General features: G+C 38.5%; 2 protein-coding genes across 3 annotated transcripts; one reads left to right on the top strand and one right to left on the bottom strand.

Moving 5' to 3' along the window:
- Positions 1-90: 90 nt before the first annotated feature.
- Positions 91-14267, top strand: MGME1 (mitochondrial genome maintenance exonuclease 1). 2 transcript variants are annotated; one of them, XM_079126180.1, is made up of 5 exons: positions 91-214; positions 832-1417; positions 6851-7070; positions 12399-12531; positions 12904-14267. In XM_079126180.1, exons 2-5 carry the CDS (start codon positions 904-906, stop codon positions 13063-13065), a joined length of 1029 nt encoding a protein of 342 aa, XP_078982306.1. In that variant the 5' UTR covers positions 91-214; positions 832-903; the 3' UTR covers positions 13066-14267. The 2 variants fall into 2 exon arrangements, with proteins under 2 accessions (XP_078982306.1, XP_078982307.1); XM_079126181.1 differs by having other exon boundaries at positions 91-360.
- Positions 14268-17648: 3381 nt separating this feature from the next.
- Positions 17649-18490, bottom strand: LOC306651680 (transmembrane protein 60-like). Its single transcript, XM_079124384.1, has one exon. It carries the CDS (start codon positions 18277-18279, stop codon positions 17878-17880), a length of 402 nt encoding a protein of 133 aa, XP_078980510.1. The 5' UTR covers positions 18280-18490; the 3' UTR covers positions 17649-17877.
- Positions 18491-23135: the final 4645 nt, after the last annotated feature.

Genomic DNA, 23135 nt, shown 5'->3' with positions numbered 1-23135 from the left:
GCTTCGGCGCGAGGGGAGGGACTCCTTACCGGTTGCTGGCCTATGGAGGCATAGGAAAGGGTAGGGGGTGGGGCGTGAGCGCCGCAGTGTATGCCGGGGCTGCGTTGCCTGGGGCGGGGCTTAACTCCAGACCAAAGCGCGGGACTGATGAAAGTACGGGTCCCGGGAAGTCGTTGGCGCCCTGGGAGTTAAACAAAGCGTGGTAGCCTCTGAGGTACTAACCCCTGCTGTAGGCTGACATTCTGTTTTAAGTTATAACTCTTCCCTGAGCCACGTTACCCCGACACGGCCCACAGCCGCTCTGTCCCCGCCACAGGTCAGCACCTGCGGTGGAGCTGCAGGCCGCTTTCTCCGGATCAGGTTGGTGGGCCCTGCTGACCGCGGGTACTAGCTCCGACCTGTGACAAGTAACGCGACCTTTTAGAAGCTCCAGTTCCACTTTAGACGGTTTGAGGATTAAGTGAGAAATACCCATACAGAATATTTAACAAAAACCCTGGCATTGAGGGGTCCGTCGTTAACTGACTCGCGGGTTCTGCAGGACGGCTTCTGGTTCTCTTACTGTCTGACTGGCCAACTTCCCTTCCTGAGCGTCACATTTCTTCAGATCAAAGACTAGGGGCCTCTTGCTCAAGCTGTCTACTCGTTGGCATTTAATAAGTGCTAGTCCTTCTGGGGTTGATTGAATTTCATGGGAAATAGCTTTCTGCAAACACGTCGAAAAGATTTATTAACTACAGTTAGATATGCAACATGATTCTGATGCAGCTTTCACTGGTGGTTCAAATATGTTATAGGTCCGGTATCTAACATCACTTTTCTTTTTAATAGGAATACCAAATAAAAAAAAGGTTCTCGACATTGCAGAGATTAGAGAAGTGAAAAAAAAAAAAAAATCTAAAGATGAAGGCATATCAGACCATTTACAGGCAGCTCAGAAGTTCAAAGGGGTTTTCTGTAGAACCAGCCCCACTTGTGAATTTCTCTACTTCCCCTTATTCATGTGGCCGGAAGAAAAAAAACCCTTATGAAGAAGTGGACCAAACAAAATACTCTACTTTAATAAGGTCTGTCTTGTCGTTCAGAGGCCTTGGCCAGACCCCAGAATCATTGTTTGAGGAAGATTCTTTACTATATGGACCTGTGAGTAAGCATAAGCCCCTAAAGCAAGATAAGGGGGCCAGAGTTCCACGAAACTGGTTTCCCATCTTCAATCCAGAGAGAAATGACTCTTCTGATCCAAATACAAACGACTTTTCAACGCCTTTGAAAATCCCTTTGCAAAGGACTCTGATACCAAGTGTGACCCGGGTACTTCAGCAGACCATGACAGCGCAACAGGTATTCTATTTGGAGAGGTGGAAACAGCGAATGATTCTGGAGCTGGGAGAAGATGGCTTTGCAGAATACACCTCAAGTAATTCTCTTAATTCTGGTTCTATGATTTTTAGAATATAAAGAAAGCATTAATATCAAAAGAATGAAGCTGGGTTTTTTGTTTGTTTTGGGTTTTTTTGGGGGGTGGTGGTGGTTGGTACTGAGGATTGAACCCAGGGATACCCTAACACTAAGCTACATTTCCAACCCTTTTTATTGTTTTTTGTTGTTGTTGTTTTTTGTTTTTGTTGTTTTTTTTTTTTTTTTTTTTTTGAGATAGGATCTTGCTTTGTTGCTGAGGCTGACCTTCAACTTGCCATCCTCCTGCTTCACCCTCTCAGGTTACTGGATTAGAGGTATACACCACTTCACAGGGCAGAATGAAGCATTTTTAACCTTACTGGTGAGGAACTACTTATTTAATTAGCATTAAATAGCACTTCATATTGTATTAACTCACTTAATCCTCATGACAATCTTATGAAGCATAGACACTATTTTCCCCAATGCACAGATGAAACAAGCAGAGATCAATAATTTGACTACATGATACATAAAATTAATTTGTTTTATAAGCTACAAACTCTCAAAACTGGTAATTTTCCTTGATTGTGGAAAAAAGGCACTTGATAATAAAATTCTAGTTTGGTAGGCATCAGAATCAAATATTACTGATCAAGTGTAAACTGGTCAATTTAAGCCAGAACACCTGTTTTTATATGTTGATTAAATTGAGCTATTCAGGTGTTCTTGATTAGGAACTGAAAGTGAATTAACTTTGGCTTTCAACTCCTAAGTTACTTAGATGAGTAAGAAATGCTTGGTGCAAGCGAATTAGCTGGTCCCATGAAGACAGTCCAGTATAGTGGTACCCACTGTAATCCCAGCTACTTGGAGACTGAGGCAGGAGGATTACAAGTTCAAGGTCAGCCCCAGCAAATTAATAAAACACCCTGTCTCAAAATAAAGTGAAAAAAAAAAAAAAAATAGGGATGCATAAGAGCCTGGTTTTTATCCCTAGCACCACCAAAAAAATAGTTAATTTTTTGAAAAAGGGATTGGCCCCTTAGTTCAGTGCCCAGTACCAGCAGGGGGAAACAAAAAGATTCCTGTGTAGTTTTACATAGACATTCCTTAGCCTATGCTTCCCCAAGATCAGTACATGTACCCCTAGTGGTACATGATTGCTTTTCTTTTTATTTAAATAGTGTACTTGCTAGACATAGGGGCACTGTGGTGCTTGTAATCCCACATAGTGGCGTATCGTAATTCCAGCGACTCAGGAGACTGAGGAAGGAGGATCACATGACTGGCCTTAGATTTAGGGAGACCCTTAAATCTCAAAATAAAAAGGGCGGGGGATGATGCTAGGGAGTGGAGTACACCTACATTCAATCCTCAGTACTAAAAAGGTAAAAATATTATTCTCAAGCATTTTAGAAAAAAATAGTAAGACCATGTACACATTAACTGTAAAGCCATTTACATTTTAAAGAAAATTAAGTTCATAGGCAGGACCTGGATATGAAAAAAAAAGGGTCAAGGCATTACACCCTTATGATATTCCTCAACTCTGTGGGGCAAGAACTATATGCAGGGGCTGCTGTCACCTTGTAATTTTTTTTATTATTACTATTTTTTTTATGGTGTGTAGTACTAGGGATTGAACCCAGGGGGACTTTATCACTGAACTACATCCCCAGCCTTTTTATATTTTATTTTGATACAGGATCCGCTAAAGTGCCTAGGCTGCCCTCCAATTTATAAACTTCCTGTCTCAGCCTCCCAAATTTCTGGGATTATAGGCATGTACCACCACACCAGGCTCAGAGGCTGCCTTCTTAAAATGGTTAACTAGGGATAACCCAGGAATTATTCTTTACTTTCCAAACAAGCTAAGTTTTTTATTTGTACCACTAGAATTTAGAATCTATAGGTTCCTCATGAGGAGTTGTTTTGATTTTCCTTAAACAAGTTTCAGGAATCCTGAAATTACTGTTCAGAGTGTAAAGGGAGAAACCTGCTGGGTCACAGGGTAGCCTAGGATCTGCTTGGCACAGAGGAAGGAAATGCACTGTGATAAAGGAAAGGAATTTCTCTTTGGATTGCAAATGTGTCCCAATAGCCTGGGCAAACTGAATTTCAGGTTCAACTTTGTTGATCTAGATGAATACTGTTTCTCTGTTAACTCAGGATCAACCTTTAATTGACTCTTTAATAGGAACAATCACATAAATTAGTGTCATGGCAAGAAAGAGGGGAAAAAAATAGGATAGTAAGTGTATCAGAACTCACTAAACTGATTAATGGATCTGGAGAGGCAATCTGAATACTACTTGATTAATAAATTCTTTTTAGTTTTTCCAAGGTACAAAGCATAGAAATGTGCCCAGAGCTGGCCTTCTTCCAAACACTTGAGCAATTTCCAAGTATCAGTTCAGTTTTTAAAGGATGAGGATGAGAAAGTCTGTCATATTCAGATTTAAGTGTTGATCATAATGAAAAAGGCTGAAGTTTATTTATTTTTCTTACACTGATTTGTTTTTGTTTTGTTTTAATGGTACTGAGGATCCAACCCAGGACCTCACATGTGCTGGGCAAGCACTCTACCACAACTACACCCACAGTCAACGCTAATTTTCTTTTTTTTTTTTTTTTAAATCCTAAAGTATCAACCATCCTGCCAGTTCTAACATCAGAATATCGAAGATGTGTGATTTTTTTTTAAATGCATTTGTACTGAGACTTGAAACATTTCACTTGCATTCCTTTATTGAATGAATACTCTGACTTGATGCTACCTGAAGTAAATCTATTCTTGAATCATTTTTATTTTTCTAAGTTGTTAATGGACCTTTATTTTATTCTTTTATTTATATGTGATGCTGAGGATCGAACCCAGTGCTAGGCAGGCATTCAACCACTGAGCCACAACCCCAGCCCTTTATTTATTTTTTTCCTGGTGTCAGGGATTGAATTCATGGCCTCAGGCCTGCTAAGCAGATACTCTACCACTAAGCTATATCCCCAGCCTAAATTTATAAATTGAGTTATGTTTAATGTTCTGAACCTTATACTCTAAGGAATCCTAAAGTCTAGATTTCCTTGTTTGAGGTCATATATGTGAAGAACTAGCCACAGGTCAGATTTGCAGCAAGCAATGAATTGCCTATTTACATGGCAGTAGACAAAGCAACTCTTTCTTGTGTGTGTTTTGTGTGTGTGTGTGTGTGTGTGTGTGTGTGTGTTGCTAGGGATCAAACCAGGAACTTCACATATGCTGAGCAAGTGCTCTATACTCTTATCACTGAGCTATGCCCCTAGCCCTCTTCCTGTTTTTTACATTTGTCTTGGGATTCTTAAGCTAGTCTGTAGGCAAATACCACATCTCTTTTCTGTGGGTTTTAATTCCATCAGTCTTAAATTTCTTGTAGGCCTTCTGTGTGCTAATAATCCAAATTGAGTGAAGTATACATAGAATAATTTAATTACTAAATTGAATTCTTTTTAATTCTCCAAGTAATTTCCTAGAAGCAATTCCATTTTTTGCCAGTGGTAGAAGTGACCTTTCAAAGCGTGGTGGCAGAGCACCTGCCTAGCACGTGTGAGACCCTAGGTTCAATCCCCAGTAGTGCAAAACAAACAAACAAACAAACTTGACAAACAATATGGTTTAATATTACCTATTGGATGAGATTGTTTTCTTCCTTTTCTGTGGGTCTGTCTCCAAGGATATGTTATTTCCCTCTAATTTTTGTGTGTATCTGAATGGTGTTCTCTGAGTTTAAATCCCTTTCTTTGCTTGTGGTGAACTGGAAAGAACAGATTATGGTGCCAGGGTGCTGGTGCAGCTTTTTGCTTTTTGGCAAATTAATAGCACTGCCTAGGATTGGCAGAGCCTCATTCATTAAAATGGGAATAAATGTTCCTTATCTTGCTGGGTTATTGTTTGAAAACATATGTTTTGAAAGTAACAAGGCCACTCCTTAGCCTAACAGTGGCCCCTATTTCTTTCCTTCCTTCCCTTACCAACATTCAAGTGAATATATAGTATTTTTGCATTTATTAAATTTATAATTAACTTGAAATCATTTGAGGAAAAAAAATTCAGGACATAGAAACTGTCTCAGGCTGTTGCAACACTGAAAAATAAGTGCAGGAGCCAGGCGTGGTGGCGCGTGCTTGTAATCCCAGTGGCTCAGGTGGCTGAAGCAGGAGGATCACAAGTTCAAAGCCAGCCTCAGCAATTTAGTGAGACCCTAAGCAACTCAGTGAGACCTTGTTTCTAAGTAAAATATAAAAAGGGCTGGGGATGTGGCTCAGTGATTAAGCACCCCTGCATTCAATCCCTATTCAGTACCAAAAGAAAAGTGCCAGAGAAGAATGATGCCACATACTCTTCTCACCTCCCCCTCCAAATCCCACAACCTCCAAATATTTATAATCTGTGCCTATCTTAAATTTCTTGTAGGCCTTCTGTGTGCTAATAATCCAAATTGAGTGAAGTATACATAGAATAGAATAATTACTAAGTTGAATTCTTGGTGCTCTGCCACCAAGCTTTGAAAGGTCAGTTCTACCACTGGCAAAAAATGGAATTGCTTCTAGGAAATTACTTGGAGAATTAATTAAAAAGAACTAAACAGAAGCCCAGAGCCCTAAATTTCTAATAGTTTGGATTACAAGTTAACCTATTAAATAGGATACTTAAACACACAGTACCATAAACTTGATGTGATTCTATAGCCCCCCTCAGATCTTCAATTCTAGCTTTGGTTTAATTCTTCTAGAAATATTTCATGTTAATGCACTTCATTTCTAAATAGTTCTGATCCCTTTGGTTTTTGAAAGTGCATTCTTAGGGTCCACCAGAAGCTGAAATTTGGTATCTTAGGGGTTGCCCCCTTCTTGTTTTGGGGTACTGGGGATTAAACCCAAGGGTATTTCACTAAACTACTTCCCCAGTCCTTTTTAACAGTCCTTTTAAATTTTTTTCTTTTGAGACGGTCTTGCTAAGTTGTTTAGGGCCTCACTAAATTGCTGAGGTTGGCCTCCAACTTGAAATCCTCCTACCTCAGCCTCCTGAGTCACTGTGTCCTGCTGGGGTTGCCTCTTAAAGTTAACTTTTTGGGTTTTTCTGTTTTTTTTTTTTTTTTGGGGGGGGTTGATTTTGATACTTGGGATTTAACCAATACCATGGGTATTTTACATTCCCAGTCCTTTTTATTTTTTATTTTGAGACAAGGTCTAAGTTATTGAGGCTAGCCTCCAATTTATGATCCTCCTGCCTCAGCCCTCCCTCCCCCGGTTGCTGGCATTACAGGTGTGTGCCACCATGCCTGGCAACTTTCGTGTGACTTTTATTATTCGGAGTTGTTTAGGGCATTGGTTTTTAGTACTAGCTTTGTTTTTGTTTGTGTTTTTTTGTTGTTGTTGTTTTCTTTTTCTTCTTTTTCCTTGACTTTTCTTTCAGACATCTTTTTACAGGGGAAGCAGTTTCATGAAGCCTTGGAAAGCATACTTTCGCCCCAGGGGAACATAAAAGAGAGAGATGAAAATCTCCTCAAATGTGGCTACATCGAAAGCATCCAACATATTCTGAAAGATGTCAGTGGAGTGCGAGCTCTTGAAAGTGCTGTTCAGCATGAGACCTTAAAGTATGTAGGTCTGCTGGACTGTGTGGCTGAGTATCAGTAAGTATAAAATTGTTTCCATCACAGTGTGGTGGTGAATGAATGTCAGGTAGGACAGATGGTGCCTGTCAAGAGATACTTTTTTCCTGTTTTTTTATTTTTATTTTTTGATACTGGGAATTGAACACAGGGGCACTTTACCACTGAACTACATTCCCAGCCATTTTTATTTTGAGATGGTCTTGCTAAGTTTCCCAGGCTGGCCTCGAACATGCAATCCTTCCTTAGACTCCCAACTCACTGGAATTTTAAGGCGTGCACCCACTGTACTTTTTTCTTCATTAGCCTTCATTTACTTTTTTCTTCAAGGGGTGCCTGTAGGTATTGTGGCATCTGCCTCTTTTAAAGTCAAACCTATATTATAGGTAAAAGAATGTGGAGCAGGGCAAAAGGTAGAACAGATGCAGGATGGAGAGCTGCATATTCCTTGATTATCAGTATTTCGTAATCAAACTACTGAAGAAAATGTCTAATTTTCAGTATTCCCAGTATGGTGTCTTCCAGCCTGTCCTTTTTCTCCTCTCCCCAAACAAGATACCAGCCATAAGATCCAATTTGATTCTTGTATTTCCTTTTTTCTCAATTTTTTTCTTTTTTAGTTTTTTCTTTTTCTGTTTTCCTGTTTTCCTAAATGGAGCACTATGACCTATTGGCCCTGAAAATCAACTCTCTTCCTATTAAGTTGTTGACATGATAGGAACTCTAAACTTGCTAAAGCTTCCTGCAGTTTTAAAATTGCTGCTGTTAACTGTTTTTCCTACTTAGTCCAGATTCCAAGAATAGCTATAATCTGCAGGCACCCCTATTCCTAATAAAGGATGTGAGCGATAACAGGATGGGGAGAGGGGTGGTATCTATGTGTATAACCCTTGGAGTTCTAGTTAAAATTTAACTTTAAAAAAAGGGAAGGGGATGTAAGTCAGTGATGGTGTGTATACTTAGCATGCAGGCATCAGGGCCTGGGTTCAACCTCCAACACCAAAAAAAATTGGGGTTGGGGAGTACTAGGAGTTTAACCAGGGGTACTATAGCACTGATCTTCCTACCTCAGCCTTCCAAGTCTCTGGAACTATAGGTGTATACCACCTGCCTGGCTTCTTTACCCATTTTTTAAATAGAGTTATTTGTTTTCTTGTTATTGAGTTGAATTCTTTATGTATTTTGGATAATAGCCCCTTAATCACATATGGTTTATAAATATTTTCTCCATTCTGTGGTTTCTTTCTTCATTGTATTTCCTTTGCTGTGCAGAAGCTTTTTAATTTGATATAATCCCATTTGTCAGTATTGCTTTTGTTACTTTTGCTTTTGGAGTTCTATTTAAAAAATCATTGCCCAGGCCACCTATTTTCTTCTAGAAGTTTTACAGTTTCAGGTCTTATGATTAGGTGTTTCATTTTTAGTCGATCATTGTATATGGTGTGAGATAAGGATGCATTTTCCTTTTTCTGCAAGTGGACGTTCAGGTTTTCAAACATTTATTGAAGATACTATCCTTTCCCTATTGTGTTTGTGGCAGTTTTTTGAAATCAAATGACTGTGAAATGCATGAGTTTATTTCAGGCTCTGTGCACTGTTTTGGTTACTATTACTTTGTTTGTTTGGTACTAGGGATTGAACCCAGGGGTACTTTACCACTGAGCTACATATCCAGCCCTTTTTATTTCTTATTTTCAGACAGGGTCTCACTAAGTTCCCAAGGCTGGCCTTGAACTTTAGACCCTCCTGCATCCCACTCCTAAGTCTTTGGGATTATAGGTGTGAGCCACCATGCCCAGCATATAACTTCTAATTTGAAAGTGTGGTGCTGGGTACAGCCGTAGTGCATGCCTATAATCCAGGCATCTCAGGAGGCCAAGGCAGGAGGATTGCAAGTTGAAGACCAACCTCAGAAACTTCCAGACTTAGCCAGACCCTGTCTCAAAATAAAACATGAACAAAGGGGCTGGTGATGTGACTCAATGGTTAAGGCCTCTGGGTTCAATTACTGGTACCAAAAAAAAGTGCAATGCCTCTGACTTTGTTCTTTTTGCTCAATTGCTTTGGCTATTGAGGGTCCAAATTCATATTTTAGGATTATTTTTTCTTTTTCTATGAAACATGACATTGGAATTTTGTTAGGGATTGCATTGAATCTTTATGTTGCCTTAGATAGTAAGGACATTTTAACAATATTTTGTCAATCCATGAACACGGGATATCTTGCATTTTATTTGCATCTTCAGTTTCTTTCATCAATGTTTTATAGTTCTTGTTTTGTTTTGTTTTTGGCTTTGATTTTGTTTTTTTAGGGGGGTATCGGGGATTGAACTCAGGGTCACTCAACCACTGAGCCACATCCCCAGCCCTATTTTGTATTTTACTTAGAGACAGGGTCTCACTGAATTGCTTAGCACTCAGTGCTGAGGTTGATTCTGCTGAGGTTGGCTTTGGATTTTCAAACCTACTGTCTTAGCCTCCTGAGCCACTGGAATTACAGGCATGTGCCATCACGCCCAACTGTTTTATTACAGTTTGGGTTTTTTCGTTGTTCTTGTTGTTTTTCATTTTCTTTATTTTTAATTTTTTTCATACATGTATATAGAGTAAGAATGTCTGTCTCATTCTGTTGTCCTTCCCATCCCCACCACCCACCCCACCCTCACTCCACTCCCACCCTCACTCCACTCTGCATAATCAAAACTTCCTTCATTCTTCCCTACCCACCCCCATATTACAGATTTTGATATGCTACTAAGATATCTCACACTACAGGTTGAGCATCTCTAATCTGAAATATGAAATACTCTAAAAATCTGAAACTTTCTAAGCCTGAAGTTTTGCACTGGGGATTGAACCCAGGGATTTATCACTGAGCTATATCCCCAGCCCTTCTTATTTTTTATTTTGAGACAGGATCTCACCAGGTTGCTGAGGGTCTTGCCCAGTTGCCCCAAAACTAGCTTTGAACTGTGATCTTCCTGCCTGCCTTAGCCTCCCAAGTCACTGGATTACAAGCATGTGTCACTGTGTGTGGCTTAAATCTTAAATATTAATGTCCCAAGCATTTTGGTCAAGGTTATATATCCAAACTATATTAAGTTCTATAATTATAGTACATGCCTATAAACAGTGGTCCATGGCAGAAAGTTGGGGTTTTCTTTGGTTTGGTTTGGTTTTGAGGCATTTTGATTTATTCAGATGAAAACTAGAAATAGCAGCCTCTTGGAGTTACTGGGGCCCTCTTCTCATTTGGGTAGATTCTCAAACTTGGCAATATAACAAAACAATTATAAAGACGGTAAAAAGAGGTCTAGACCTGTACTGAGTAGTCACTAGCCACCAATGGCTATTGAGCATTTGAGTGGACAGTACAAACTCAGGTGTGCTGTGACTATATACAAACTAGTTTTCAATGCTTTAGAATAACAACAAAGCAAAATACCCCATTAGTAACATTTTCATATTGATTATATGTTGGAATGATAACATTCTGGATATTTGGGGTTAAATAAAATACTAAATACCTATTTTTTTCTTTTATCATATCTACTAGAAAATTTAAAATGACATATGTGGCTTGCAATTTATTTAAGTACTGGGGACTGAACCCAAGGGGCACTTCACTGCTGAGATATATCCCCAATCCTTTTTTTTTTTTTTTTTTTTTTTTGAAATAGGGTCTTGCTCATAAGTTACTGAGGCTGGCCTTGAACTTTTTATCCTCTTTCCTCACTTCCAAACTGCTAGGATTACAGGCATCTAACATTTTATTTTATTTTAGAAAGTGCTACTCTAGCCAGACAAAGTGGCACATGCCTATAATCCCAGCAGCTCAGGAGGCTGGGGCAGGAGGATGGCAGGTTCAAAGCCAGCCTCAGCAATTTAGCAAGACTCTAAGCAACCTAGCGAGACCCTGTCTCAAAATAAAATGTAAAAAGGGTTGGGGTTGTAGCTCATTGGTGAGCAAGCACCCTTGGGTTCAATCTCTGGTACCAGAAAGACAGACAGTGCTGCTCTATCTATATATAGCCTGCATAAGTCGTAACTATCTAGCACTATATGACATGTAAGTAACATACATACTTTGTAAAAATTACTCTACAAACTGCTAATTTTATTTTTAAATTTATTATTATTATTATTATTATTATTATTGGTATTGAGGATTAAACCTGGGGCATTTAACCACTGAGCCACATCCCCAACCCTTTTAATTGTTTATTTTGAGGCAAGGTCTTGCTAAGTTGCTAAGGCTGAACTTGGAATCCTTCTACCTCAGCCTTCCACATTGCTGGAATTACAGGCTTGTGCCAGCCAAACTTCCGATTGTGAATTGAAGCTTTAAGAGACAAATTGAATAGGTAGAACCCAATGAGAGTCACAAGTTATCTCTCCACTACAATCCTTTTGATATCTATAATTGTCAAGAGCCCATCAAGCTGGGTAAAGCGGTGCATGCTTATAATCCCAGCGACTTGGGAGGCTGAGTCAGGAAGGAGTATAGCAAGTTTGAGGCCAGCCTTAGCAATTTAACAAGGCCTTAAGCAATTTAGCAAGACCTTATCTCAAAAAAATAAAAAGAACTGGGAATGTGGCTTAGTGGTAAAGTGTACCTGGGTTCAATACCATTACCAAAAATAAAAAAATAAGATCCCCATCAGGATTCAGAGAGTGAGGAGGAATATACTGTTTACTTGACACCTCCCTGGAAAAAAAATGGCAGGAAATTTTTATTTTCCCAATATCCCAGATCCTCTTCCTTGTGTGTAAACTTTTAGGAGAGGAACCAGGTTTCCTTATTTGTATGTCTCCATATAATCAATGCCTATTGATTATTAATGAAATTGAACCCCAGCTTTTGGTTTATGAGCAAGAGAACATTTGAGGTGCCATGATACATAATCTTTCATTATAGGGACTTTACTATTGACAAATTGTGTTCCATTCTGATAAATATTTGAAGCAAAATCAACCAAGATAATGATAAATGTAATTTTAATTCACCTGTCAACTGTTAAAGAATTCCAAAGAATTACAAGAAAGTCTAGAAACTTAAACTGCAGAAAAGTTTTTTCTTAGTTTGCCCACATAGTTCACTTAGTTCTTGTTTGCCTTGCTCGGGATCAAAGCCAAGACCTCATGCGCCTCAGGAAAGTGCTCTTTACTGAGCTGTGTGCCCAGCTGTATCATGCCTTTCTAATCCTAAGAAGTGAAACCAGTTTTGGAAAGTGGTGACTAGAAACAATGGCCATTGGGTGAACAGTAGTAAATTGTATAGAAGATGACCTACTAGAGCTTTTCAATTTGAACTGTTACCTACAAAGACTTCCTTTGGTTTCTCCTTAGGGGCAAGTTGTGTGTGATTGATTGGAAGACATCAGAGAAACCAAAGCCTTTTATCCGAAATACATATGACAACCCTCTACAAGTTGTGGCATATGTGGGTGCCATAAACCATGATGCCAACTACAGTTTTCAGGTTAGGGCGCTGAACCTCCATTTACTTAAAGGCTTTGCTCAATGCTTATTTATAGCTGCTTCACTGTTTATGGTTTTTTACCCTATTTTTATCCCACTGCTGTTTCTTATCCTTGTCTCACTTAAATATCACTGTTCTTTCTTTCATTCTGGGCATTTTTTAAAATAGTTATTTAATGATCACAGTTCATTCTTCAGTGTTTTATCTGTCATCTTTGTGTTCTATGTGTCCTGGTGCATGCTTTGATCAACCCATCTTAGAAATCGAATTAGAATTATTGTGCTCAGTACTGACTGAGTTTGCCCTGGAGTAAAAAGAAAATAAACCTAAATATAGAAATACTAGTATTGCCCTGTGTTTCTTTCTATCTAGGTTCAGTGTGGCTTAATTGTGGTGGCCTACAAAGATGGATCCCCTGCCCACCCACATTTCATGGATGCAGAGCTCTGTTCCCAGTACTGGACCAAGTGGCTTCTTCGGCTAGAAGAATATGCAGAAAAGAAAAAGAACCAGCATATTCAAAAAGCAGATTAGAGCTGGGTACAGTGGTGCAAGCCTGTAATCCCATCTACTTGGGAGGCAGAGGCAGGAGGATCACAAGTTCAAGGATAGCCTGGGTAACTTACTGAAATCTTGTTTCCAAATAAAAAATAAGGCTGGGGGTGTAACTCAGTGGTAGAGTGCCACAGGGTTCAATCCCCAGTACCAGAAAAGAAATAAAACAATACAGTATACCTTTTGGAAACATTGAGTACTTTCTCATTGTTTAGACAGATTTACTGTATTCTAAAAGTGGAGGTATCACTGAATCTTAAGAGCTATATTAACACAAGAAAAAATATTAATTTGTTGAAAACATATTGTTACTGAAAAGCCAGAAAAATCTAGATTTAAAGAGCTAGACATCAGCATGTGAAATACCAACTATTGCTGCCTCTGACTATTATTTACCTGAAAACAGGGCAAGCAGGATTGGTAATCACATTTGTAGAACTTACTGTGCTCCTGGTACAATGCCCAGTCTTTGAATTGAGATTGGAAGGCAGTGAGGCTTGATGTGCCAAGCATATCCCCAGGGTTCATGGGGAGAGAAGGGACCGCATACCCCCAGGGACTGTAAAGGTTGAGGGAGACCTTTATACTTGTTCTATACACTTCTGTATCCATGTGTATTCTTCCCCCCACACGCCCCGAGTACTGCATATATTCCTATAGCCTGTAATTTCCCCAGCATGTGTATAGAATGACGATATACATCAGTCAATCATCACTGCCAATGCAATTTCCTAAAACTTGCTTTTATATACTGGGATTCTCTATATATTTCTCTATTTAGGGGGAAAACTTACATTGAACACTAACTGCATACATATGTGATTATTTAACCTGGAGTAAACATTGCTATCTGGAAAGGTAGAGCAAATTTACCATATCATTGGCAGTATCCCACGGCATACCAGATAACCCCCAGAAGTAGCCAGACATGTGGAAATGGTCATTGTCCGTGTTTTAGTAATTGCTTCTGGTTTCAGTCAGCTGATGCTGTAATAGAAAATTTATCATTCAGAACTTTGTAGCTATGGGGAACACTAACGAAATCCATTAAGTTTTTTCTATTTGATAGGTAATAAAAACAATTAGTTGTTCTTGGGTTTGAGAAAGTTAAATAAATGCCCGTTACTGCGTTCCTTTTATTAGTCATTGTAAGAAATAAAATAGAAGACAGGAGTAATGAGGTTTTTGATTTTTGTCTGGATTTAAATCTGTGTTTATAGGTAACTTCATAAACCTGGAAATTGTTTTGACTTTTTTTTTTTTAACTTAAAAAATTTTTTTTCATACATGTATATAGGGTAAAAATGTCTGTCTCATTCTACCATCCTTCCCACCCCCACCACTCCACCCCTTCCTTCGCTCCCGTCTGCATAATCCACAGTTCCTTTATTCTTCCCTACCCACCCCCTTCTATGGATCAGCATCCACTTATTAGAGAAAACATTCGGGCTTTGGTTTTTTAGGATTGGCTTATTTCACCATGATATTCTCCAGTTCTGTCCATTTAGCTACAAATGCCATAATCTCATTCTTCTTTAAAGCTAAGTAATATTCCATTGTGTGTATGTACTGCATTTTCTTTATCCATTCATCTGTTGAAGGGCATCTAGGTTGGTTCCACAGTTTAGCTATTGTGAATTGAGCTGCTATAAACATTTATGTGGCTGCATCACTATAGTATGCTGATTTTAAGTCTTTTGGGTATAAACCAAAGGTGGGATAGCTGGGTCAAATGGCAGTTCCATTTCAAGTTTTCTTAAGCACCTCCATACTGCTTTCCAAAGTGGTTGCACCAATCTGCAATCCCACTAACAATGTGTGGGTGTACCTTTTTCCTCACATCCTTGCCAACACTTATTATGACTTGTGTTCTTGATAATTGCCATTCTGACTGGAGTGAGATGAAATCAGAGTAGTTTTGATTTGTAGTTCTGTAATTGCAAGAAATGATGAATATTTTTCATATGTTTGTTGATCCATTATATTTCTTCTGTGAAGTGTCTGTTCAGTTCCTTAGCCTATTTATTGAATGGGACATTTTTTTGTTTGATTTTTAAATTTTTTTAGTTGTAGGTGGACACAGTATCTTTATTTTATTTTTATGTGGTGCTGAGAATTGAACCCAATGCCTTACACGTGCAAGGTTGAGCACTCTACTACTGAGTTATGACCCCAACCCTCATTTGTTTTTATTTTATGTTTTTTAATTTTTAAATTTTATTTGTTCTAATTAGTTGTACATGACAGTAGAATGCATTTATACATTTTTGATAGATCATACAGAGTGTAATCTCATTTTTCTGATTATGCATATTGCAGGATCACATTGGTTATGCAGTCATTCATATACATGAGGTAATAATAATGTCTGTTTCTCTCTACTATTATTCCTTCCCCCATACCCCTTCCCCACCCTTCATGCCCCGCTACCTAATATAAAGTACTCTTTTCTTCCCTATCCCCCCTACTTATTGTGAATTAGCTTCCACATATCAGAGAAAACATTTTGCCTTTGGTTTTTTGGTATTGACTTATTTCACTTAGCATGATATTCTCTAACTCCATCCATTTACCAGCAAATTCCAGAATTTTATTATTCTTTAAAGCTGAGTAATATTCCATTTGTGTGTGTGTGTGTATATATGTATATGTGTATATATATATATGTATATGTGTGTGTGTGTATATATATATATATATAAAAAATCATTCTCTTTATCTATTCATCTGTTGAAGGGCATCTGGATTGGTTCCATAGTTTAGCTATTGTGAATTGAGCTACTCTTAAACATTTATGTGGCTGTGTCATGTAGTATGTTGATTTTAAATCCTTTGGGTATAAACCGATGAGTGGGATAGTTGGGTCAAATGATGGGTCCATTCCAAGATTTCTGAGGAATCTCCATAATGCTTGCACCAGTTCGCATTCCCACCAGCAATGTATGAGTGTGCCTTTTTCCCCATATCCTCACCAACATTTATTGTTTGTATTCTTGATAACTGCCATTCCGATTGGAGTGAGATGAAATCTTAGTTTTGATTTGCATTTTTCTAGTTGCTAGAGAAATGTTCAACATTTTTTCATAAATTTATTGGTCAGTTATATTTCTTCTTTTGTGAAGTGTGTGTTCAGTTCCTTAGCCCATTTATTGATTGGGTTATTTGCTTTTTTGGTGTTTAGTGTTTTGAGTTCTTTATATATCCTAGAGATTAATGCTTTATCTGAAGTGCATGTGGTAAAGATTTTCTCCCAATCTGTAGGCTCTCTCTTCACATTGTTTCTTTTGCAGAGAAGAAGCTTTTTAGTTTGAGTCCATCCCATTTATTGATTCTTGATTTACTTCTTGTGCTTTAGGAGTCTTGTTAAGGAAGTCAGGTCCTAGGCTGACATGGTAAAGATTTGGGCCACCTTTTCTTCTAGTAGTTGCAGGGTCTCTGTTCTAGTACCTAAGTCTTTGATCCCCAGTGAGTTGAGTTTCATAGAAGGTGAGAGATACGGGTTTAATTTCATTTTGTCACATACAGATTTCCATTTTTCCCAGCACCATTTGTTGAATAAGCTATCTTTTCTCCAGTGAGTGTTTTTGGCACTTTTGTCTAATATGAGATACCTGTATTTATGTGGGTTTGTCTCTGTGTCTTCATTCTGTACCATTGGTCTACATAGCTGTTTTGGTGCCAATACCATGGCTGTTTTTATTACTATACCTCTGTAGTATAGTTTGAGGTCTGGTATTGATCTGTTTAAATTGTGTGTGTCCTCCTGCATCAGTTTGGGTAGATCATATGTCTCTAGAAATATGTCAATGTCTTCAAATTTTTCTATTTTATCTGAGTATAAATTTTCAAAAAAGTTCCTAGTTATTTTCTGTATTTCATTAGTATCTGTTGTGATACTTCCTTTTTCATCACAAAATTTGAGTTTTCTCTTTCTTTCTCTTTGTTAGTGTGGCTAAAGATTTATCAATTTTATTTATTTTTTCAAAGAACCAACTTTTCGTTTTGTCAGTTTTTTCAATTGTTTTTTTTTGTTTCAATTTCATTGATTTCAGCTCTGATTGTAATTATTTCCTATCTTCTGCTGCTTTTGGTGTTGATTTTTTCTTTTTCTAGGGCTTTGAGATGTAATGTTAGGTCCTTTATTTGTTGACTTTTTATTCTTTTAATAAATGAGCTCAATGCAATGAACTCTCCTCTTAGTACTGCCTTCATAGCATCCCAGAGATTTTGATATGTTCTATCAGTATTCTCATTTACCTCTAAGTATTTTTTTATTTCCTCCTTGATTTCTTCTTTTATCCTTTCATCATTCAATAACATGCTAATTAGTCTCCAGATGTTGGAGTAACTTCTATTTTTTTTAATTTTATCATTGACTTCTAGTTTCATTCCATTATGATCTGATAGAATGCAGGGTAGTATTTCTCTTTTTTTTGTATTTGCAGAGAGTTGCTTTATTGCATACCATAAAGTCTATTTTTTTTTTTTTTGTAGATTAAAGGGTCTGTATTTATTTAATGAACCCATATAACAGTTTATTCGAGTCATATGGAAAAATGAGGTCAAAAACAATATTTACATAGAGATAATAAGGATATCAACTCAAATACTGAATAATTCAGCTTTGGGTTAACTAGAAGTCCATGATTCATCAATCCTGTTTTATGGAAGTAGTACAAAATTACATTTGGTATTTTCCCTCAGTTCTCTGGTACTCCTGAAGCTTGCAAAGATTCAGAACACTTTATAGGTTGTTGAACAGCAATAGAAATGAGATGATGTACTTAGAAGTCAGTCTCTCACAAAAAAGACATTATATCCAAGTTCTGTTAAAGCCCCAGCCAGTAATGCCCATAAGGGAATAAAGACATAAGACAGTTTCATAGTTGTAAACTGTTCCAGTTTAGCGCAGAGTGCCAGGCAGAAGGCTAATTTAAGTAACATTGCAATGAGGTACCAGGCTTTTTTTTTAATATTGTGTGATCCATGTCGAGGGTCAAAGCCAGACTTACACCGCCCAGCCATTTTCACAATCAACATGACAAGGAGGATAGTGTCAAATATCCAGATAGGAATAAATATGAGGAACCAGTTCCAAGATGCCTTCTCATCCAGTTTCAACACCAACATGATCAAGAAGAGTAATGTGAAAAGCCAGGTGAGTAGTACTCTCTGAGCCAAGGACATTCTCATTTAAACCGTTTAAAGAGGCTGTTGCAGGGTTGAAAAAAGGAAAATATGCCCTGGCAGCGCCGCTGGCCGGAGAGCGGGGAGGACCGCGAAGATCAGGAAATTCACCACTTTGGATTCTTGTCCTTTTCCACACTTTTCCCCCCATTAAACTCAGAACCCATCACATGATAATTAAGAAAAAGGTTCAGTTCCGCCTCTCTAAACCGCCGCGGTAGAGCTAAAGTCTATTTTAGAGAAGGATCCATGTGCTGCTGAGAATAATGTGTATTCACTCAATGATGGACGAAATACTCTCTATATGTTAAGTCTAAATCTTTGATTGTACTGAATTCTGTAGTTTCTTTGTTTAGTTTTTATTTGGAAGATCTATCCAGTGGTAAGAGAGGTGTGTTAAATTCATCCAATATTATTGTGTTGTGGTCTCTTTGATTCTTGAAATTGAGAAGGGTTTGTTTGATGTACATAGATGCTCCATTGTTTGGGGGCATATATATTTACAATTGTTTGTCTTGTTGGTGTATGATTCCCTTAAGCAGTATGGAATGCCCTTTCTTTAATTTTTAAATTTTATTCTAACTAGTTGTACATAACAGTAGAATGCATTGATTCATTTTTATAGATCATATATAAATGGAGTTTAATCTCTCATTTTTCCAATTATACACATGTAGGATCACATTGGTCATGCAGTGATATATGTACATGAAGTAATAATGTCTGTTTCACTCTACTATCATTCCTTCCCACATATCCTTCCCACTTACCCCTTCACCTCCCTTCATTCCCCTCTACCTAATATAATGTCCTTCTTTATCCCTTCTAACTTTGAAGTCCACTTTGTCTGGTATGAGGATGGAAACCCCTGCTTGTTTACACAGTCCATATGACTAATATGTTTTTTCCTAACTTTTCACCTTCAGTCTGTGGATGTCTTTGCCTATGACGTGTGTCTGTTGAAGACAGCATATTGTTGGGTCGTGTTTTTTAATCCAATTTGCCACTCTGTCTTTTGATTGATGAGTTTAGGCCATTAACATTCAGGGTTATTGAGATATGATTTGTATTCCCAGTCATTTTGGTTTATTTTTGGTTTTTAACTTGACTTACTTTCTCCTTTGATTGACCTTCCCTTTAATGTAGTTCCTCCCTTGGCTGGTTTTCATTGTTTTTTTGTTGTTGTTGTTTTTGTTTTTTGTTTTTTTCATCCTCATGGAATATTCTGCTAAGAGTGTTCTATAGTGCAGGCTTTCTAGTTGTGAATTCTTTTAACTTTTGTTTATCATGGAAAGTTTTTATTTCATCTTCAAATCTGAAGCTTAATTATTTCAAAGATTATTCTAACTGTATTTTCTAAACTCTTTCTTTGACGTTTCTTCTACTGTGTTGTCTATGGATTCTATTGTTGGAACATCTTTGTTTGAGGAGCTTCGTTCCCTTGTTTTTTCATGTTGTCTGTGTGTCTTCTCATCTAGCGGTATGGAGCTGAGGCAGTACAGATTCTACCCTGCAGTCTAATAGTGTCCCTGAAGGTTTCCGGTACCTTACCTTTAAGGGGGAGACCAGTATTAACAACACCCAATGCAAACAATATACCACAGTAAACCATATGGCTCCTATTAAGGCGTTTACAGTTTTGTCATAATAGACAGAAATGAAGTGTTCAGTTATTGTCTAAATAGTAAGTTTACTAAAGGGGTTTACCATTTTAAATGATGGACAATGAGGGAACAGAAGTAGTGTAAGATGTGATGTTTTATGAGGGAGAGAAGATAGAGGTAAAATTTTATAGGAAGAGCGAGGGAGGTATTAATAGATTGACTCAGTATAAGAAAGAGAATCCAGGGAGACAGGTAGGTGAGAGAAAATAATATGTACAGATTTTTTTTTAAAGTAAAATATAAGAATATATAACAAAACTGTCATATACTATTCAGACATCCCATTCCTCAATAAATTGATGCATGAAAAATATTTGGATTCAAAGATGGTAGAGGTGTGAGAGAAAGGGCGAAAAAAAAAAGGGAGGAAAGTATTAATGGAAGATTGATTGCATCCCTTGGCTTTCAAAAATTTTCTCAGCTTCCCTTCTCCGCCGATAGGGTTGTCTGAAGTTTGATGTTGGCTCCAGTCCAGTGGGTACCAGACCGGTTGGGTAGGTGAGCAGATAGCAAGATGCCCTCACACTCTTTTACAGTCTTCCCACTGGTTGTATCTGGCCTCTTCTGTCCCTGCACACCTCAGGACTCACTGAGCTGGAGAGAGCCCAATTTTCTCCAGTTTCTTCAACCTCTGCTTTCCCCAGGGAACTGCCCCTAGTATCCGACTTTTCATAGCTTGCCAGACCCAGACTGGCCCACACAAACCCAGCTGCAATCTGATGGACCCGGGCTTCAGCTTCCCCAGGCCATGTCTTGCTGCAATCCCAAAATCCCAATGCCCTTTCAACTTGCATAGAGACCCCAAGGGATGCACTCCCACAAAGAAGTGACCCTGCAAAGAGGCAGCCAAGTGGCAGGGACTACCAACCACACAGCAGAAAGACCTCAGGTGCAACCAGACCTGCAGGTATCCCAGTATATCTCCAGGCCCTAGCTTGAGTCCCCAAACTGAGGTGGCCACACCCCGAGATGGTGGTGACCTAGGTTGCAAACCTACAGGGCCCCGGCTATTGTCCCAAGATGGTGGCAACCAAGTGTAACCAAACCTGCAGTACCGTGACAATGAACTTCCAGGCAACCGCAGTAGTAGGCGATCTGCTGGTGGCCTGCAGGTTAGCAGTGGAGGATCAGCAGGTGGACATTGGGTGGTGGGTGGTGGGTAGGTGAGAGGGAGGCAAATGGTGGATGATAGGTGATGGTTAGTGAGTGATCTGCACTCAAAAGGCAGGCAATATGCTGGCAGATGGTGATTGTGGTGGACAAATGAGATAAACCAGGGGATTGGTTGGCAGTGATGACTGCCTCACAGAGGAACAGTATTTCCTTAGCTTGAATCCCGAGTTATGGAGCAACAAGGAATGCAGCCTCCCTCCAGTCTGCCATCTTGGATCTGTTTCGACTTTTTCTAAATTTAATTTTATTTACTTTTTATAGTGCCAGGGATCAAACCCAGGGCCTTATACATGCTAGGCACGTGCTCTACCACTGAGCTACATGCCCAGGACTTTGTGGTTTTTGTTTGTTTTTTGGTTCTGGGGCTTAAATGTCAAGGTACAACCGGACCCCTTTTTATTTTTTGAGACAAGTTCTGGCTAAATTGTTGAGGCTGTCCTTGAACCACCTGGCTCAGCCTCCCAAGTTTTTAGGACAGGTATGTGCCACCACGCTTGGCTTGGACTTTGTTTTTAAATTCAGTTTTGCCAACCCAGTAGCTTATTTGGTTCTATGTAAATGCCTAGGAGAAGGTGTTCTCAGCAAGCTCCCAACCATAGTCACCTGTTAGAGAATACAGTACAAGTAGAGAGGAGGGTTGCCAGAGACCTTTATACTCTATACACTTCTGTATTCATGTGGGGTGAGGGGGAATCCCATACTGCATATATTCCTGTAGGCAGTAATTTCCGAAGTTAAAAATCAAGTGAGACTGTTAAAAGTTGAAGTAATAAGCTGGGTGTGGTGGCACATATGTAATCCCAGTGACTTAGGAGGCTGAGGCAAGAGGATTTCAAGTCAAGGCCAATCTCAGCAATTAGCAAAACCCTATCTAAAAATTAAAATGGGACATGAATGTATCAGTGATAAAGCACTCCTAGGTTCAATATCTAGTTCCATCAAAAAAAAAAAAAAAAAAAACTTATTGCCCTAGGCAGGGTGGTGTGTACCAGCTATTTAGGAGGCTGAAGCAGGTGGGTCACCCGAGCCTAGGAGTTCAGGATCAGCCTGGACAACATAATGAGACCCTATTTGTTTAAAAAGTTATCATTACTAAGACAGGGGAGAAAGCCAAATTTGAATTTCTGAATGAGTCACAATTTTTCAAGAATTAATATGTAACTATTACTAATTTTTGGATACTACCTTTTCTCATAAGTGACACACAGCATATTAAAATTCAGTGACATGAAACTGAGGGTGCACAATAAGGAGAGATTTTTCTAATTAAGCATAATTAAAACATTTTTTAAAAGAGGTTAATATTGCTTTTTAGGAGGCTTCCTCACAGAAATTCAGGACATAACCTTGTAGTTTTTAGTTTTGAAAAAAATTATTAGATTCAAAACTAACCGCATTCCCTTTTCTGATGTAGTTTTGCTCTTAATACATTTAGCTGCTGACCAAAGCTTCAGACTAGTACTTAAAAATAATTTGAAATTTAAAAATAAAAGTATGGCTTTTTTCCCCTTCGAAACATGGTCTGTCCTTAGAGCCATTAGACCATGATAATCTGAGAACATTAACCTCTATGAATCTATTACAATTCCAGGAAAACTTGTCAACATATGACCTATGGTTTTTCATGTTGACCCTGGTAAATACAGGAAGAGGGTTAGTCATAAGTCAGTGTTTCTAGGTAACCAATTTGCCTACTGGCTTTAAAAGGAGTAAGAGAGGGGTAATTTGTTTTAATCACTGTAGCTTTTCACCTGAACAATTAGACATTTGATTATAACCTATTGTTTCCCTTGTGCACACAGAAAAGTGAAGCAAGGGAAGAGGGAACTTGAATTTTCAAAGAAGCCCTTCAGGCGTTTTGAGCTGGTACCTAAAGAAAACACTCTTAAAACATTTGCTAAATAAAGGGCAGAAGTGACTTTATTCCTGTCCCAGAGCCCTAAAAATTAAGCAGAAAGTTGCTGCTCCTGGACATCTAATCTGCTGGTCCTCTTAAATAGAAGGGAACTTGGAAGAATCTCTTTG

This window comes from Sciurus vulgaris (assembly GCF_902686455.1).
Source record: "Sciurus vulgaris genome assembly, chromosome: 2".
Taxonomy (NCBI): Eukaryota; Metazoa; Chordata; class Mammalia; order Rodentia; family Sciuridae; genus Sciurus; species Sciurus vulgaris.
The sequence above is the reverse complement of the archived record's forward strand: the minus strand, read 5'-3'. Positions and strand labels throughout refer to the sequence as shown.

What these genes read in the sequence shown, in the direction of transcription:
- MGME1 (XM_079126180.1), top strand. Translation starts at nt 904, where the DNA reads ATGAAGGCATATCAGACCATTTACAGGCAGCTCAGAAGTTCAAAGGGG. An exon ending in CTTTGCAGAATACACCTCAA is followed by an intron (nt 1,418 to 6,850) that starts GTAATTCTCTTA and finishes CTTTTCTTTCAG; the next exon opens with ACATCTTTTTACAGGGGAAG. An exon ending in GACTGTGTGGCTGAGTATCA is followed by an intron (nt 7,071 to 12,398) that starts GTAAGTATAAAA and finishes GTTTCTCCTTAG; the next exon opens with GGGCAAGTTGTGTGTGATTG.
- LOC306651680 (XM_079124384.1), bottom strand. Translation starts at nt 18,279, where the DNA reads ATGAGAATGTCCTTGGCTCAGAGAGTACTACTCACCTGGCTTTTCACA.